This window comes from Silurus meridionalis, chromosome 2, assembly GCF_014805685.1.
Source record: "Silurus meridionalis isolate SWU-2019-XX chromosome 2, ASM1480568v1, whole genome shotgun sequence".
In the NCBI taxonomy this organism is placed as follows: domain Eukaryota; kingdom Metazoa; phylum Chordata; class Actinopteri; order Siluriformes; family Siluridae; genus Silurus; species Silurus meridionalis.
The window spans coordinates 7,103,472-7,123,556 of NC_060885.1; the positions used below are offsets into that span (position 1 = coordinate 7,103,472).

Here is a 20,085-nt window from a genome sequence, read left to right on the forward strand (position 1 = left end):
ATCAGAGAAGGCTGCCGGATTGAGAACGTGCAAAAGAATATAAAATGCAGGAAGTATGCTTTTAACATGCTGCAGCTGATGGCCTTCCCCAAGTACTACCGGCCGCCAGAGGGGACGTACGGGAAAGTGGACTCATGAGACGGGACGGGACGGGACTCACAGTCTTCTTGTTCATCTTCATGGAAAATAATGTTTGGTCATGTAAGGATCTAAAAGAAATAAACATGCATGTATATACAGTATATGTATATTTTCAACTGTTCACTGCATTGAGTGCAGTATAATAATTATTATACGTGTTATAAAGTCATTAAAATTACGTTTTTTTGAAGTATTGTTCAGTTAGGATGTGTTTGTGTGTTGGGGTTTGTTGTTTGTGGGCTTTCTTTTTTTATCATTGTTCCTTTTCGTTTATATAAATGAACATACACTAAAGACCAAAATGTATTTTATTTCCCCGATGTTAATACAGGACCGGGCGAGATATAAATGGTTGTGTACAGACTGTTGTATGAGAGATTCTTTTATGCGCCTCTGTGAACATGCTTTTGGTCTGTAGTATGTATTTATATGAAGTGTTCGAGCCACAGAGTGGCCAAACCTTTGAGTTTTATTTTTATTTGCTGTGCAATACACGTGGATACAGGATCCATCTCACAACTGTAAATACAAAACTTCACAAATGCTGTTTTTTTTGTTTTTTTTGTCAAGTGTGCCCTCCCACAAGCATAGGGGTAGATAACAGCAATGTTGAGCGTGCAGTCTAGATTAAAGTCATCACTACTTATTGTTATGCTTAGACTAGAATAAGCAGATGATGGCGATGTGATTCGATGCCAGAAAATCACTAGGAGCTGCTTCGTGTGACTTGACTGTTGGCAGCCATATTGTGATATCAGATACCGGCAAATGTCTGTTAAGTATCTCCTGGTATTCAGGCACTAGCAAAACATTTCCCACCAACTCTGTGACCTCCATGTTTTTTTTTTCCCCTCACTCAACATCCAAACTTAACTTGCACGAAAGTACTTTTTAAGCTACGTTTTTGCACCCGGTCTGCACTTCTTCTTTTTTTCGGTCTGATTGTATACACCCATGTGGGCCTTTCTGAAAATGCGAATGCTTTCAGTGCTATATTAAGAAATACTATTACCTTTAGTGAAAATGAATTCACAGGGACATTTATGAATTGGCTGTGCAATATGTTTTAGATCAAAAGCAATTATTTTGGAAAAATATTATACAAACCTAAAGCATACACTAATGTACCAAGAGCATAGTGAGGTCACATTATAATGGCAGAATTCCAATGGCCTTTGTCTCTCAGTGGGAAGTCAAATAAGTTCAGGACATGCGTGTATCCGGCATGACACATTAAATAGAGCTTTCATTTTTCCAAATTGGAAAAAAAAGGAAAATGTGAAATCCAATACTGTGTTCTGATGTTGGGTAATGTAAAGCAGGCATAAAGAGCTGCTCGGCGTCTCACTTCTAATGCCCAAACACAGATCAAATTGCATTCATATCTTTTATCGAAAGCTTTTCATCCAACCTGAAGCCCAACCTCACCATTTTCTGCCCACATTTTAAGGTTATAAAAACATTCCAAGTCTCTTGCAACACAATGAAAACAATGCAGACTAGTTTTGTCATGGTGTATTTTCATCAACAGGTAAGACTGAAGTTGACAAAGAAGACACTTGATAGTTACTGTCCATTATGAGGTTTTAATTCTAATAGAAGACCTAATAATGAATAATTAAACCTGTGACTAGATAGAGCTACAATTAGAGCTGCTGCTAAAGACAACATATTCAGACCAATCAGATTAGAAAGAGCAGTAGTGCTGTAGCATAAGGATGTCAGTGATTCATTAATTATCGATTGCTTCTAAAAGTGACCTCACAGCAAGTCTGAGCTGTACTTTATTACATTCAAACATTAAACTTTCAGTAACAAAATTCAGAAAGTATAAAACAGAAAGCAAGTGACATACGGCGACGGCTCACAATGTGAATAACTGCTTTATTAGTTTAATTTAGACTCCGAATGGTCCGAACATGTAGCTCTGTACAGATGTAGCGATTAGACAATAAGATGTGTGCACCATATGTGAGGACCGGTATGTAGAATGTCCATTAAATCAGCTTCTTCTGAAAACTCCTGAGGTCCTGCTTCACCACTGCAGTCCAAAACAAAGACTGTAACACCGCTGCTGACCTAGTCTGTTTGTCATTCCCAACTTTTCCCTTCATTCATTAATCCTTCCAGGATCTCGTCTCACCTGAAGAGAGCCTCTGACACTTTTCCGACATGAAGATATTGATTTTCATCCCAGCAACAAAGAATTAGAGTACAGTAAAAGTAATATGGAAGTGCTTGAACTGGTTTTCCTTTTAAACTACAACCCAGGGCAGATAATTTTTTTTTCTTTTTCTTTTTTTTTGAGAAATGCATTAACAAAGAATATGTACAAATAGATAAATAGCTAGAAAACCTGTCCAGCGAACCCATCCCGCTCTAACAGTCTGATTTAAGGCTGATCCACTTCTATATTTAGAGCTTTTTCAAACGGTCAACCCACTTAATAAAAAACAAGAAGAGTTATTGGGCAAAACATGACCTTAAACACAAAGTTTAACATTCCTACATCATAGACAAGACAGCACATAGTTGGAGTATTTTCATATACACAGAATAAGCCTACTGTATGTCTAGCTGGAATAAACACAGCTGACAGGAATTTGCTATGAGAACAGTGTTCTTATCTCCTCCCTTAACATAGTAAGAAGTTTTAGGAATTCAAACATTTTATCACAGTTATTCCTATGTGCTACATAAAACATATTTAAAGAAAAGAAACCCAACTTGTATAAAAAAATAGATATAGAACATTTGTAAAAACTAAAGACAATAGATAGATCAAATTAGCACATTTGACCTGAGCATAAGAACGACTTTGTATAATGTAGGCTCTCTGGGTTAATAATAAATATTAACATTGCATTAAAGTTTGTGGCATTAATACAGTTTCAGTCTCTTTGACTACATGCAAAAAAATAAAACAACAAAAAATAAGACTTACATTTACTTACATCTTGAATTTGGTGTACATTTAGTGTGCTAATCACAGTCCATAAATTCAGAAGTGTTGTTTTTTGAAAGCAGCATCATAACAAATGAATTCATCCTTTGAGAGAACGTTGTGGTGTTGGCAAGTGAGTGAGCTTCACACTTTGAACACATGCTGCAATGCTAGAAAAATGTGAAAAGAAATTAAAAATAAAAATGGATGTAAAAGCACTGAATCACGTTTCTTTAATTATACAAGCGATGCAGATGCAGTGTGAGAGCTTCATTTAAGGTTCACGTCAAACATCAGAATGCAGGAAAAACTTTAACATCAGTAACTTTGGCCATGCTTTGGGTAGTGCTGTTAGATGTCCTAGTATCCAGTTTTGCTAATTCCTGTTCTCTCTCTAGCTTGCGTTTCTTGTTTGTACAGTAGCTGATGGTAGTGGAACTAATGTTGTCTTCTGCTGTTTGAGCACATCTGCCTTAAGGTAAGATGTTTTTTGTTCAATTATAAAAAGGTGTCATTTGTTTTTATGTGCACATAATGTCGGCTTTGAACCGGTCTGGGCATTCTTTACTCTTTTGTATCTTTTAATGCTAATGTATTTCTTTCAATTCTCTCTGGATTGTTTTTTTGTTTGTTTTTTCATGTCACTTCTATGTACTAAAATCCCAGGTGATTTTCTGAAAAACTCAAACCAGCCAACAACAAACAGGCCACGGTCACTACAATAAACTAAATGAGCTAAATTTGTACCCTATCTGTGTGAGTATTAGTATTGCACTGCTCCTAAATGATTGGCTGATAGCGATTTCCACATATTCAGGCCTTCTTAGCTACCTGAAACTTGTCAGCTATATTTCCCCAGGATTTAAACACTTCAACAATGAACATACAGTATTTACATTGACAGCATTTGTCAGTGACTTTCAACTATCTCATTTATATAACTGAGCAGTCGGTGAGGGAGATCAGCGGTTAAGATGTTGGACTTTAAATCAGAAGGTTGTGAGTCTGAATCCCAGCACCATCAAGCTGCCACTGTTCAATTGCTCACTGTAGAACTCAGAATACCGTAAGTTGCTCTGGATAAGAGCGTCTGCCATAAATGCCATAAATGTAAAGGCCCAGAAGTAGAAGCTTGGTGGTGGTGGGATTTGAACTGGCAACCTTCCAATCAGAAGTTCAACATCTTTAACCACTGAACTACTACTTCCCCTGGAGATAAATATAAGAACTGCAAAAATATATGTATATATATGAACTGCGAAAAAAAAAAGCCAAAATGCCATTACAGCAGACTTACGTTGGCGGAGTTATAATGTTTTATAAGGTCGTAAATTACAGATAGGTGTTTCTCTTCACCGTTTTCCTCGTGAAGTATGACATTCAATTCCAGCAGGTAGCAAAGCATTAACTTTTTAGTGCATCCCTATAAACAGGAGGAAACTCCATTAACAGCAGTAATAGCTAAAAGCAATTACATCCTCTACTGCACATGTACTAAATCATGTAGAGGTATTATTAGACATTGTTATATGTACAATTAGAAATCATTTAACAGGCTTACAAAGTTCAATCCAGAACATTTGGTTGATTTATTTGATCATCTGAGCAAAATAAACTTACTTGTACGCTTGGCATAGGTGCATACAAGGACGCTTTCGATACCTAAAACCAAAGTTACCATTAAATACCTGATCATTTTTTCCAGCAGATAAATATTCAGAGAAGAAAGAGGAAAAGCCAACAAACTTAATATATACTATAAGGTAAGTATAATATGTAGCTTGAACACTAAGTGAAAATATAGCTTACCTCAAGTAAGGGAGTCATGTTTTTGAGCAAAATCTGCAGTTCTTGTAGGCTCTGTTCACTGTGAGCATCCACATGAGTCGTAAATACACTCAGACAACTACACAGAGATGAGAAATATTAGGTTTCAAACTACCTATTCACTTTGCACAAGTGGGTAGTTTGTGTGTATGTGTGGGTGTGTGTATACGCACAGTTAGCGGTTGATTTACAAAGAATTACTGCAGTAATTTGCAAATTTGGTAGAGAAAATCATATTTTAGATATTATAAAAATTAGTATGTTTTTTTTTTACTATTTTTTGTTATACTATGTTCTCATTAAGATCTGAAAATGTTTCCCTCAGTATGCGTATACATTATTTACACAAAGCAGTAAGATGAGTTGAAAGCAGGTTCTGCTTGATATGATATGAATGCAAAACATTGCAGAACACAACATGACATACACAAAGTATAGTTACAGATACTTTGGATGTGTAGATCATTTCAAAACTGGTTATTTCAAGAAACCACATGAAACTGAGATATCGTTTTATTTGGTGGAATTGTTTACCTACAAATTTAATACCTGCTTTTCATTTGTATAAATTTGTACAAACAATTGTCATGTGGTGAATGAATCGATTTACAGAGACACTTTTAAGTAGAATCAGCCCACATCACATGTTTTCTATAGTATTATTTGGCGTAATTTAATTTTCTGTAGCCTCAAAGACACGTCAGTAGTAGCAGCTTATTAGTAGCTTAATCGTTGTTTGTTGTTTTCTGGCGGTTTCTAAGTTTGTACTTTTTACTTTTTGGCCTGACTTTTCTTTTTAAAATATGAAGAGGAAAGTAATCAAAAATTAATTCTGTGATCGTGCACATTTTTTCCTGTAGTAAGTTCTCTGTGGAAGTCACCCACGACTAGCTTTGCCTTTTGGTCAACCTAGTGAGCACAATTGCCAAGCCCACAGATCCAGCTGAAGTGGCAGGCATTATGTGTCCCAGCATGTCAGCCAGCATGAGGCCCACATAAGGGCTTTTCAAGTGCCAAAATATGTCGAATCAGCAGCCAACAAGAGAGCTCCACAAGATAAGTTCATACCAAAGGTCAACAGTGTTGCCTCTGCCACTATGATCCAGTCAGGCCACTGAAGGCAAGCTAACGAGTGCTAGACTACCGAGGTTATCTAGGTTACCTAGTTTGCATCAGAGCCAGCTTGCAACACTAGCACACTTCCACATTTGTTATGTTTGTATAGCCATGCGTGTCTCTCCGTTTGTCTTGTAATCCCCCTCACATCTCTTAAGTGTTTACAGCTGTTAATTTGAAGTTTATTTTTGGATTAGTATTTGTTCAAGTACCCCTCTAGTTCCATTAAATGTAGCTAAGTTACATGTTCAATAAACTTTGTTGTTTACCGAGCCGTTTTTGGTCCACGTTTCTTGTTAAATGCTTCCAAGTTTTGGTTTCTTTTGTTTCTTGTTACTTGCTTGATGATGACTCATTCACATTGGTTTTTATTTTATTATATAAATAAATCGTTTCCTGCACCAACTTCTGCTATGGGGGGGTGGGGGGGTGGGGGGGTGGGGGGTTGCTTCCAAAGTGCCAAAGTAGCCTTATTTCTCAACCTCAGTGATTCAAAGATAAGGAATGTCTACTGAACAAGACTGAAATACAAAATACCTTTGCTTTGATACATAAGAATTTTGCATAGTAATGTTCCATCACCCATTTCATTGTTGACATATATTTGCGTGATATACCTTAGAATTAAGAAAGAATTCCAGCCCTCGAGGGTTATATGGTACTCCAGATTACGGCCAATGCACCAAACAACACAGATACACCTCACGGTTCTCTGCAAGAGAGAAAAGCAATGTTTTAAAGAAATTAATTTTGTGTGTGTACACTCGTTGTAGACACAAATTGTTGACAATTCCCCCCCAGTAGTGTTTTGATGATTTTATTATAGAGAAATGTCTAACCTATGACTCAAAATTCTCTCTAAAGGCACTTGACTCATAATTTTACTACTCATCAAACTGTTCAGTGAGCCCAAATGCCCTGAGGATGGGGCAGAGTTATCTTGAAAAATACCATGCCCATCAAGATAGAAATGTTATATAATGGGGTAAATGTAATTATTTAGAAGAACTTTGTATTGTATTGCAGTGGCAATTCACTTTAATGGGAGACAAACAAAATGCCTCAGCATGTTAACAGATAAGCATGAAGCTAGCGGTGTTAACTAATGGCATAAATATAGTCAAGGACACACATAACACACTTTTCTTAGATCATAGAAAATATGAAAAGTGTGTAATCAGTTTACTGGAATATTAAGTAACCTGGTAAGTAACTGGAAGATAACCAGTTTGACCAGTTTGACCAGTGTTTTGATAGGTTGGACCAAGCTGGAATTTTCCAGCAGGCTAACTAGAGGGAACTACCTCGCTAAATGTTTAGCCACCGTCGCATTCTTAGTCTTGGTAAGTGCTGGTTAGCGGTATGCAAGTAAGCTCTTTTTTAAATAGATATACTACTAAATTGTAGATTAAATAGTACTTTGGAAAAAACAAAAACTAAATATCATATGCAGTCATGAAACTTGTAAAATAAGCCAAGTAAACCAAGTGCACATTTCATCAGGCTTATGTGCTTATGTGGAGCAATTAGCCAAAAATAAATTAGCTCCTGTACAATCAACAATAGCAAAACATAATATACTCTGGAAATGTTTTTGAGCGTGTACTTCTTTAAAACCTTCGCAAAATAGTTTTATAAATATGAAATTCACATCAAGATTATCTAAAACAGCCCATGGATTGAGCTTTATAGACATCTAATCCGTATGTGCTTTTTGAGCATCCGATTTCACATTTAGTTCCTTTTTTCTACTAGATTATGTTTCTGGAGATTTGTGCTCATTCAGCCACATGGGCATTAGTAAAGTCAGGTACTGATGTAGGTGAGGAGGCCTGTTGTGCAGCCAGTGTTCCAATTCACCCTAAAGGTGTTCAATATGGTTTAGAGCTCTATTCAGTGGCGGTTCGACGCTGATGTTTGATAGACGGGTGCGTCATCTGTCTTTGTTTAAAAGCGCAGAATGACTCAGTTTGGAAAACCAGTGTAAGTTCATTCCTCTTGCTGAATCCAAGACAGAGAAGAAGATGGATGCATATTTCTGCAAAGGCATGGGGTATTAATGGAACAGTGAGAGTATTGTATAGCTCAGAGTATAGCTCAGGGGGCATTTTCCAAAGCAAAGGTGGTCTATTTTTTACTTTGGTTGGCAAGCATCAGTCTTTACAATCTGTTGTGGGTAGCTATTGGAAGTCTGTAGAAAGAATGGAATGTTGCCATATTTTGGGAGGTTTTTAAAAAAAAAAAAATGCATCCGCATTGCAACAGAATGCATCAGGCATATGTTTGTTTTGCAAAGTGCTGGGCACCATTAGTGCCTTACTGCTATTATTACACCATTATTTATTTACTGTTTCCACATCCCATGGGTAAGATTCCATTAGTAAAACATGGAAACACTTTTTACCCACAAACCATCAACTCGTCAATTCCCACCCACTGCAAACACAGATATCCCTTTGATCCTGAAAAGTGTCATCATTATTCCTACACACAAATGCAAATAACATTAATGACTACAGAGTCTTCTAGATTCTTTGCACACGCAAGTAACACAAATACATCTCCTCACCATTGTGAATTACAGCATGGACTTCTACTAAATCTACAGTACCTTTTGCAGGACTTTGCACATGCATGTCTTTCATGTTTACGTTGCACATTGTACACTTTATATATGCACATAGACATTTGTCTTTGCTTGACCTTTAATTTCGTCACTAGTGTCATTTTGGCACTTATGTACTTGATAATTGATGACAGCAGCTACTGGAAGATTCACAGTGTCAAGGAATCCTGCAAGTTCTAAATCCAAAACTCTATAAATGCAATCAATAAGCGATAAACACTTCCAAAATTAACTTTCCCATGAAATCTTTAGAATTTTGTACATCACTTATATAGTGTGTGAGTCTGTTCAAGCTAAATAAAAGTAACTATTGCAACACAATCTCACAGGCTGATCAAACTGTTCAACTGGTAAAGTTTCACTTTATATTTATGTATTCCTTAATAGAATTACCATAGAATATTATATAAATGTGATTATACAGCCATGTGTGATTCTAAAAACAGGGCTTGCAACAAATAGAACTTAAATTGAGAATAGTTCTCTCATACCTTACAGAATGAACTGGACTGACCTTGATTTTTATTAGAAAGAGATTGAAACCAGTTTCAGTCACTGAAGCTTTTTTAATATTACTGCACTGGATGTGAAAGTTGAAAAGGTCAAAGCAAGATGAACCTATTATCCATTGACAACTGCATACATTTTATAATCCATATCTACTCCTTTGTTTACCTATTACCTCATATTTGTAAATGTGTGTATGGTGCCCTCGAATAGCTCATTGGTCCATTCATTGACTTTTCTTGCCTTATCCTCTGGTCCTGAAAGGATAAATCAATACCAAACAGGAATGAGTAATTTACCTCAAAAATTTAGCTTTAGCAAAAATATTGGGCTTGACATTTCTTGCTCAAGTCTGATCAGCTTATTTATGTTCACAGAACCTTATCTGTGCCAAACATATGTTTATGCAAGATCATCATCCCAATCGCAAAGTTTGAACAGTATTCATTCTCACTCATCATATAGGGTTTGGGAGTCTAAAGACCAATGGGGACAAAACTGCATCATCTTGGACCAACTGCACTGTAATTATTGTCCCAAGAGGTATAGGAAATGAATGCATACTATAGTGTTTAACTGGATCATGGACTTTCTTCAACCCACTGTGCACGCTATAAAAAATTTGCACTCTTTATTTGTGGAACTTTCTTGTTGTACAGATTGCAATGTTTAACTACATAAAAAGCCATAAAATGCCCATATTCATTGCAGTTTGCAGAAGGACCACAGTAAATATAAATTAATATATTTTTTATTTATGTATTTCACTTATGTTACTTGGGGACCTCTTATAGAAGAATTTAAGAATTGCAGTTACCTTCTCAGAACTCTCAGTTCTTATTGCTCAAAGGTTTGAATCATTCCTTATTGGCCAAATGACAGGTTTAACAAGACATTATTTGTATAATTAACTGCTGAATTACAGGGTGTATATTAAAAACACTAAAGATGATCACACTAACGATAAACTGACTAACAATGTGTTTTTGTTACCTAGAAAATCATTCATCATTTATTAAGTGCATGTAATTTTTTTTTTTTTTTTACGTTTTTGTTTTTTTGGAAGGAGTCTCCCGAGTCAAAAAATAGACCTATAAATATTTACACAGCAGTCACATAACTTCCAGTAAAGATGAGTGGGAAACTGTTTGCAGCTTTGTACTTAAGGGAAAACAGGAACTTACTTGTTTTAATGTGAACCTGAAATACTTTAAAAACAATGTTTTTTTTGTAAGGTTTGGGTAGTAAGAGTGGTGATTCTGCTTTGTGTTGGGTCATGTGTTCTTGATTGGTTTCTTTTAACAGCTAAATTTGTCATGTTTTATTCCATTGACACCACTTGTGCTTGCTGAAACGCTCCCTTCAAAACATCTGCGCATTCATTTGTTAATTAACATGTTGAGTTATTTCATGCTTTGCAGCCTCGACTCTTCTGGAAAGGATTTCCACCACATTTTGAAGCATGACTCATCCATTTTAACCACAAGACCATTAGTCAGGTACATGATGTTCACCTCATTAGTGGGGTTGAGATCAGGGCTTTGTGTTGAGTTTTTCCACTCCAACATTGTTAACTATGTTTACCTGTAGTTTGCTTTGCATGTTTGCAAAATATGCTTGGAGCTCTTAGATCCAGTGAAGGGAAATCTTAACAATAACCTACAACAAGATTGTATTCAATTTTTAGTCTCCAATTTTCAACAGTTTGTGGAAGACCTACAATTATACACATTGATGGGTGTGTCAGTCTGGTGTCCACAAACATTTGTCTGAATTTGTCTGTGTGTCTGACAAAGAGCTCCATAATGCTTTACACATATATTATTGATGGAATCTGAGTCTAGTCTTTACAACAGGGAATAGATTATACATTATCGGCACTGACATATAAATTAATATTTTTATGACCTGTTTATCTCTGCAAAGCTACTTTGAAACCAATGTCCACTGTTTAAAGTGCCACACAAAGAACAAATTGAATTGAAGAACCAGGACAAAGTTCAATGTTTCACTTTGGTTTTGTGGGTTGCCATTTTTTTTGCAGCAAATGACCATGAGATCCAAAAAACACTGCATGTCTTTAAAAAACCCCGACCATTTTTTTTATATAAATAAACCCGCCCACATTCCACCCTGTTCTTAGATATGAAACTGAAAGTGTTCCCGATTAAAAACATGCGTCACTTTAAACAAATTAAAACGCTCTCCATTTCTCTTACTTGCATTCAAACCAAAAAAAAAACAAAAAAAAAAAAAAAAAAAAAAAAAAAAAAAAAAATATATATATATATATATATATATATATATATATATATATATATATATATATATATACTTTCAAGTTTTCTGCATAATGTATTTGTTTATAATTCAAATAATAGGATTCAGGATTTTGCATTTATATATATATATATATATATATATATATATATATATATATATATATATATATATATATATATATATATAAAATGTCAAAACTTTTAATGCTCTCAGTATTACATGCAGGGAATGTTTGGTAGTAGATATAAGATCGACACACACACACACACACAAACAATCATTGCTATTGCTATTGCACTATTAAATGTAGATCCTAATATATAAATGCATGTTAATCAATGTATAATTATAAGATGCAAAAGTCTATACAGGTCATTACAGGTCTGTGAGAGCACTTTGCATATATATATATATATATATATATATATATATATATATATATATATATATATATATATATATATATATATATATATATATGTGTGTGTGTGTGCGTGTGTCACAGCTACTGTTTAAATTATTATTGTTATTATATGTATTTATTGTATTTTTTATTGTTGTTTTTTTTTGCCCTTACCTTTGATTTATTCTTTCTGGGTTTGCTCCCAAATCCCGAGACCACGATGAAGAAGAGGATGAGAAGGAAGCTCATGGGCGCGATGTCTACCAGGGCCATGCAATTCCGCATCACATGTTCTCATCATGTCAAAGTGAATGACCGAGATCCGACCTGAGCGACAGATCATACCGCTCCCACGTCCTGTCCACGTCGTTCATATACACCGTGCAGCCTTGCGAGGGCACTCCCGACTCAATGCATCAGTCTTGGGCGCACAATCAATTAAAAAACAAAAGAATCCGAAAAACCCAACGTGGAGCTCCAGTACACAAAACTCTCGAGCACTCCAACCCTCCCCGGAGCCGCTTTCACTTCGCACAGCACTTACATAACAGCCACTCCATTTGGCTGAACTGTCTAAAGGAAACGTGATTACTACTGTGAAGGGGTGGGGATTCATGATTTGTACAGGTTTACACCGGCTTTCTCTTTCTGGTCTTCCAGATTTCTCTTGAACACATGCATGCTGTATTATGAATGAACACTTTATCACCATTTACAACTCCAAATCCACAGTCCCTGCTCCATTACACCCACTTAAACTGTCTAATAGGTTCAAACTGGTGTAATCAGATCAGAGAATAATACAATGTGGGCTGTATTTCCAAACTCCAGGACAGAAGACTGTATCTTGATGTGCCCCCCAGCTATATGGGGCAGATTAGTACAAATTGGTTCATTCTCCTTTTTTTTTTTTTTAAATAAAAGAAAAATAAAAATGTTAACAGGAAAAGAGCAAAACAATTTTTCCACCCAGGACCAGGTGTGTGTACATTGGAACAGAAAGTAATTTATTCAGGACAACCGCAGTACAGAACTGCATAACAAGTTTACTTAAAAAAGGCACGTTTTTTCCTTTATTGGTTTATTATTAAGCCTTGTGGATCATCATATATATAAATTTTCTTTTTTTTTTTTTTAGAAGAGCAATGTATGAGGTTCAGGTCAGGTCAGCACTCAGACCAGCTCAGTGCTGTCTAAATCATTTATACATTACAAGGGGGAAGTTTGCAGTTAGACACAGAAGGGCATTATTCTAAAAGAGGTATGTGTGTGTGTTTATATAATAACCACTGACCATAAAAGTGCAGAAAAGAAAACATGAGGTAGAATATTAATGCACCAGTAGGAAGCAGTAACAGTAAGGGTTGTATATGTTAATGTACACTGTAGTTAATGAGTAGTGTTACTGTAAGCTGACTGAGTTGGATGTAAAAATCATTGTTTATTTATTGATTTCAGTAGGCTGACAGCTGACGGAAAGAAACTGTTCCTGATCTGCTGGTGCGACAGGGAAGACTATCTCCCATTTGAAATACTTGACCGCATTACACTGTATAATCAAAGTATACAGTAGGTTTACTGGCACTAACTTGGGTTTTGTGTCTTGTCTTGTGTTGTCTTGTGTTGTCTGTCTGCATTGTCTGTCTGTACTGTTTTTCGTCTGCACTGTTTGCACTAGGCTGCACTCAATGCACTTTATGTAGCTGGTGTTGTGTTGTAGCTCTATGTTGTTGTTTAGTGGAGCACAAGGGTTCTGGAGGAACGTTGTCTCGTTTTTACTCTGTACTGTGTACCACCGTGTATAGTAGAAATTACAATAAAAGCCACTTGACTTGACTTGACTTGACTTGACTTGACTTGAAGAAGAGTAAACAGTCTATGGTATATATCCATACAGTCCATAAAGATATGTTGGGCAGTTTTATTATAGTGTATATCAGGGGTCACCAACATGGTGCCTGCGGGCACCAGGTAGCCCGCAAGGACCACATGAGTAGCCGCAGGCCTTTTCTAAAAATAGCTGTTTTCTAATTTGTTAAATCACATAGCTTCACATAGATGAATATAATTCATTATTAATAATAACATATAATAAAAGGTAAACTGAGCAAATTTGTTATTTCAGATCCAACTGAAAACTGTGTGTATCAAACTGGTAGCCCTTCACATTAATCAGTACCCAAGAAGTATCTCTCAGTTTCAAAAAGGTTGAAGCCCCCTGGTGTAAATCATAATGAGTTTTGAACATTTCGTTTGATGAGTAGTTAAAAAATACTTTGTGAATACAGACCTCTAAACCAACAAGCAGTGGTGGCACAAATAGATTTAGGAATGTGTTTGTTTCAGTTTTGTTGATTTTCTGACCAGTATTTTGGGTTTGCATTTTCCCCACCCCCAGGCCCAGGACTGTGAACATTGGAACAGTATTTTGTTTCTCTGGGACATTTAGTTGATGGGGTGGGAATGTCTGTTGTCTTGCAGAGACATGGTACACACAGTGAGACAGCATGTCAGGACACTTGCTATTATCCATCTGTCAAATATATATATATATATATATATATATATATATATATATATATATATATATATATATATATATATGGTCCATTAGAAGTGTAGATTCTGACAGACCTTGTTCTCACAAACTAAAGATTTCCAGAGATGTGGAAAGAAGCCCAAAATATAGTAGACGCCTGACGGCCACACCCATATAAACATCCTGATCCGTGTTTTATTCCCCCTTTGCTGTTAACATAAACTTAAGAGCATTATTGAGCTCGGGTTTTATTATTGTGCAAGGACATAAGTGCAGTTCCAGTTCATCCCAAAGGTATTTGGCTGTAAGGTAACATCCATACCTGCTGCTCAAAGGGTATACAAAATGTAGAAATCTTAATTATTATTATTTTTGCTATAATGTGCAAAAGGTTTATTGCATTGCATTGTGGAAAAACGTTATGTACCATTTTCATGAACAAGTAGAATTCAAATGTGATTGGTATCAGTGTTAATGAAGGTTTTTTTTTTATATAATATAACTTTAGCACCATGTGTTTGAATGTATCATAGTGGCCAAGGAGGGGCACTGAAATAACTCAAATAAAGTACTATAGGTTACAATAAGTTTTCCATATCAATCCAAGATGCAGATTCAAAAATGTTAAATTTTTAAATCACTTTTAAACCTGTGTTAACATATGTGTCAGGGTGCGAACGAAACCGAAGGCGGCAGCCGGAGTACAGCTCACTCGGGTTTTAATGACAAGTGTGAGGGAGAGAGATACACACAAGCACACGTGCACACATGCACACGCGCAAACACACACACACACACACACACACACACACGGCAGTCCTTCGGTTGAAAGAGTCCGAGATGCGCTTTGGGAGAAGGGGTGAGACGTCTCCTGGAGAGGGACACTGAGGCGTGACTTCACTTTCAGATGGTCCAGGAGGTGTGGTTTCACCTTTTGGGAGATTTCGGGCTGAGACGTCTTTGTCGGAGGAGCTTAGGAGCGAGTCGTCGCCATCAGGGGAGCTCGGGAGCGAGACATCGCCGTCAGGAGAGCTGGGGAGCGAGACGTTGCCTTCACGGGAGCCCGGGAGCGAAACATCGCCGGTGGTGGAGCTCGGGGGTGAGACGTTGCCATCGGAGTAGCACAGAGGCGAGACGTCGCCATCGGAGAAGCTCAGAGGTGGGACTTGCTGGAGCGGAGAGGAGCTCTCGGAGACTCTGTGGAGTGGAGGAGAGCTCTCTGAGACTCTGTGGAGCGGAGGGGAGCTCTCGGAGACTCTGTGGAGCGGAGGGGAGCTCTCGGGGACGCTCTGGGACAGAGAGGAGCTCTGAGGCGAGACGTCGCCATCGGAGGAGCTTGGGGCTGTGGTGTCGCCCTCAGAAGAGTCTGGGACCACGACATCACTGCCGGATGGCTCTGGAGGCGACCTTGGGCTGTCCGAGGAACTGAGCTCTCATAGAGGTCCAGGGGTGGAGCTGGGCTCTCCTGGACACCCTGGAGCGGAAAGGAGCTCACCTGGAGGTCCTGGGGCGGAGCTGTGCTTTCTTGGAGGTCCTGGAGCAGGGTGAGGATCTCCTGGAGGCCCTGGGGTGGAGCAGAGCTGTCCTGCAGGACCTGGAGCAGGGCGGAGATCTCCTGGAGGTCCTGGGGCGAAGCGGTGCCGTCCTGCAGGACCTGGAGCAGGGTGGTGATCCCCTGGAGGTCCTGGGACAGAGCGGAGCTCTCCGGGATAATCTGGTGCGGAACCGAGCTCTCCGGGAAACACTGGAGTGGATCCGTGCTCTCGGGAGCGGGAGAGAGATAGTGGAGATCCGCGGTGACCATTCCTAGTTCCCTGTTAAGAAGCCAGATAAACTGGGCGCGCAAACCGAATTAGCCTCCAGTCGCGGTCGCGCAGTCGGGGAGTGGCGCTGTTGAGCATGATCCACGTGAAACGCAAGCGGACTTCCCCGAGGTGAAGCTTGGCTGCCGCTTCATCGCGGCAGAGTGAATCCTACCTCCGAGGTTCGGTTCACGCCGGGACCACGGCGGTAATCCGATATTTTTTTTTTTTGGTATTCCTTCTCAGGAGGTTCGTTATTCTGTCAGGGTGCGAACGAAACCTAGGTGGCAGCTGGAGTACAGCTTGCTCGGGTTTTGATATCAAGTGTAAGGGAGAGAGATACACACAAGCACACACACACGCGCACACACACACACATACACACACACTCTCACACGCACACGGCAGTCCTTCGGTTGAAAAGTCCGAGGTGCGCTTTGGGAGAAGCGTAGCTGACCCGAGATGCGCGGGGAGGAGAAGCGCAACCAGTACGGGATTGTGGAGTCCGAATGGAACGGATAAGAGTCCTGTGTGAAAACCTGGACACGAACACATAGACCGCACAAGTCCAACACATACAATAACGAACAAGGAAGTGAGTGTGAGTGAGGAGCTTATATAGAAGCAGGGTGGAGTGATGATTAGCCCCAGGTAAGCGTGATTACGCCTGGAGCTCCAGAGAGAGTGGAGGCATGATTGATGATGAGCCCCAGGTGTGCGTGGTTAAACCTGGAGCTCTAGGGAGAGCGAAGGCATAGAGAGCCACCAAAGGGGGCGTGGCAGGTGGATCCCTAACAATATGAGTGCCAATAAAGTGTTTTTTTTTGTTTCTTAATAGTTAAATTTATTACATCATATGGCAGAAACATTACTCCTTTCTTATATGAATGAGAAAGACTTTTGAGCATACATGCACTCTAAATATACCTGTACCCTAATGCTTAACAATTTTTATAATTAAGAGGAGTACAATTGTACAAAAATAATTATCATAAATTATCATTAATTATCATAATTACCATAAAACCATCCTAAAGAGGTCAAAGTGTTGCCTTTATATTCTGTAACCTGTAAAGACAAATGATGTTATAAATACATTAAGTAAGGACATATAATGTATATAGTATGTCAGATAAAAAACAAAGCAATATTTTCTGTGAGCTATAAATCAAGATACTCCTTCCCCAACCCAAACCTGAATACAATCAACCTGAACAGTAGCATCAATCTGGTATTGACAAAAAAAATCTAATGATCAGAGTTTTATAGGACTTTATAGCATTATTGCATTTATAGCATAGTTTTCTAGCATTTATTAGCATTAGCAGAATAAATTAGCTATCATAGGTGACTTTTTTCTATGCATTTACAAGGTACTCAAAAGGCTTTAATTGATTGCATTGATTAAAACCAATAAACTAGACTCTTAAAGTATGCCAGAAGCTGAATGCACTAATTAACTAATAAAATTGGTGATAACGTTTCTTTAAAAACAATTGAAACAAATTTTCAAATTGTAGCTGTAAAGATTTTTTTAGGTCCGATAGTCCATTTTTAATATATTTTTATATTTTTTAGTGCAGACCAAATGAAATAAGGCAACAAACCAATGTCTGGACTTGAGATTAACACATGTACTAATTTCTCACTGCACTGTTTACTGTGTTATCTATGCATCACTGCACTCTGTATGTTTACTCATTGCTTGATATACAGCACTTAGTGCAAATATTCTCCACACCATCAACTGTAACACCCTTGTTGTATCTGCTACATTATTGGGATTTCTGCTAATCCACAATTCTAGGGTTGGATTAGTTTTTGCAATTATTCGTCCTTCTCCATTGTTCAGTTAAATTAGGTTGAATCACAATATACTGAACTGAATAGACTTGCAGTCACTTGTTATGCACGCTGAGATGTGCAGTTTGCACAATCTCCTCTGCTTGATGTGTGCAAATCGGCCCAGCAGAAACTTCAGATCTTCCACAAACTTAAGATCTGCCTACAAAGAAACCCTTGTATGGAAGATGCAGACAGCAAATTTAGGCCACCACAAGTTGGTTTCATGATTAATCTAATCTTCTTCTTCTTCTTTCGGCTGCTCCCATTAGGGGTCGCCACAGCGGATCATCCGTCTCCATACCACCCTGTCCTTTACATCTGCCTCTTTCACACCAACTACCTGCATGTCTTCCCTCACCACATCCATAAACCTCCTCCTTGGCCTTCCTATTTTCCTCCTTCCTGGTGGCTCCATCCTCAGCATTCTCCCACCAATATAACTCATGTCCCTCCTCTGCACATGTATGTACTCATGACCAACATACAGTTCAGAACCAGTTTAACAGAAAGCAGAACTTTTAGAGAGTAATAAATGATGGAACTCCTGACTCTAACATGCCACAACACCTGTGTACTCCTTTGTGTGACATTTTGATGTAGTTGAAAAAGGTTTTGGGCTCATGATAATTTTATTAGCTATCCATCAGTGTTTGACTCTAATATCATACTATTAATAGATCGGTGTGTTAAGAATCACAGTCTTTTCACATAAACTGAGTTAAGCAAGAGTCTCGTGATAAAAATGATAAAAGGAACATTATTGCCATAATAAATCATAGCACTTTGGATAATTAAGTACATTTCAAGGTAAATACTTTTGTACTTTTACTCAGTGAAAGTTTAAAGGCTGCACTTTTACTGAAGTAAAATTTTATCAAGTATATCTTTTCTAACTTTACATGTTTTATGTATCTCCACAGCTTCTCATTAAAACTGTAAGATTCAGTAACCTTGGGTGACCTGGTGAATAAATGTTTAGCCCTGACAGCCGCTTTGTTGTTACCTTGTTACAACAAAATGAAAAGGTTCCAAAGCAAATACGGTTAAATAATGAAAGTATTTGTGGCAAAAAATTTGAGTGATTCATTGCAACATGATTTGCTTGAAGGCCTTGTGAATGCATGTGTGTGCATGTGCACAAGAGGGCATTCAGATACAACAAGGTCCTGGGGTATGGAAGGTATGACATGTATTTAGTGTATTTTACTTTGAATGTGTCAAATTTTTTGTGCTAATTCGTAACACTGCAAACATCAACAAATTCATGAAAGGCTTCCTATCAAACATCATGCTGTGTTGTTGCTTTTATTCGTGAAAAAACACCTAAATAACCTCATTTAACCTCACTCTATACATTTTAGTGTCATAGAGAGAGAAACCTGTAAAACCACCACATAATGTTAATAAAGCCCTTTAACACTTAGAAGAATGTTCAAGCATAAGTACCATGTCATGGCTCTTAGGCTGGTTAATACACATATGGTGTGCATTCTTGTGGGTGTTTCTTAAATATTACCTAATCCTCATTCGCATGTTTAAATTCTTGGGGTCCAATAAGGTGCTTAAGTCTTTTATAGCACAGTGTTGAAATGTGTTAATAATCCTGGGTTTTGGGCTCGCATAATGTCCTTGTAATTCACAATTGTTAAAAGGTTTACTTAACATTCAGAACTAAAGATAAGGGGTGGCCCAGGGTTGCCTGGTGTGTCTGTTCTCACTACTAATGTCATTGTTGGTTGTTCAGTTTAAATTTGGGAGAACAAGCTATTTAGTTATAATACAGCTTGCTTACACAAATAAGCAGGCACAACAAAGTTTTTGCTTCCTGAACACTTTTGGGTGCTGATCACGAAAAAGATCACGTCTAAATTTGCCTATGCCGCTTCATTGCAATCTTTAGTGTTGTCAGGTTTTTTTTTTAATTTGTGTCCAAAAATGAACCAATAAACAATGTTTTGTGCAGTCTGGGCATGTACAGGCATGAAATCAGGGCAGGTTGGAAGCTGTTCTGTCAAAGTATGCAGCCCCGGCATGCCAGGGCAGGCCGGAGCC

General features: G+C 37.9%; 2 protein-coding genes across 2 annotated transcripts in view; one reads left to right on the top strand and one right to left on the bottom strand.

Annotated features, from left to right (window-relative positions):
- The window catches only part of inpp4b (inositol polyphosphate-4-phosphatase type II B), a 235,419-nt gene extending 234,733 nt beyond the window's left edge, over positions 1–686 (top strand). Inside the window, exon 22 of the mRNA XM_046835901.1 lies at positions 6–686. Coding sequence (XP_046691857.1) covers positions 6–138 — 133 coding nt within the window. The 3' untranslated portion in view covers positions 139–686. The remainder of the gene's footprint in view (positions 1–5) is intronic.
- A 955-nt stretch (positions 687–1,641) lies between these two features.
- On the bottom strand, positions 1,642–12,441 carry il15 (interleukin 15). Its single transcript, XM_046835963.1, has 6 exons — positions 12,022–12,441; positions 6,646–6,740; positions 4,895–4,991; positions 4,706–4,747; positions 4,383–4,508; positions 1,642–3,255 (listed from the first exon to the last, which is right to left on the bottom strand). The coding sequence occupies exons 1-6, from the start codon at positions 12,130–12,132 to the stop codon at positions 3,124–3,126; spliced, it is 603 nt and encodes a 200-aa protein (XP_046691919.1). The 5' UTR covers positions 12,133–12,441; the 3' UTR covers positions 1,642–3,123.
- Positions 12,442–20,085: the final 7,644 nt, after the last annotated feature.

Excerpts from the sequence above, each read along its gene's own strand:
- il15 (XM_046835963.1), bottom strand. The coding sequence starts at position 12,132 with ATGCGGAATTGCATGGCCCTGGTAGACATCGCGCCCATGAGCTTCCTT. Across the intron at positions 4,992-6,645 it reads AATTCTTTCTTAATTCTAAG|TTGTCTGAGTGTATTTACGA; the intron begins GTATATCACGCA and ends ATCTCTGTGTAG. Across the intron at positions 3,256-4,382 it reads AACATTATAACTCCGCCAAC|CATTGCAGCATGTGTTCAAA; the intron begins GTAAGTCTGCTG and ends ACATTTTTCTAG.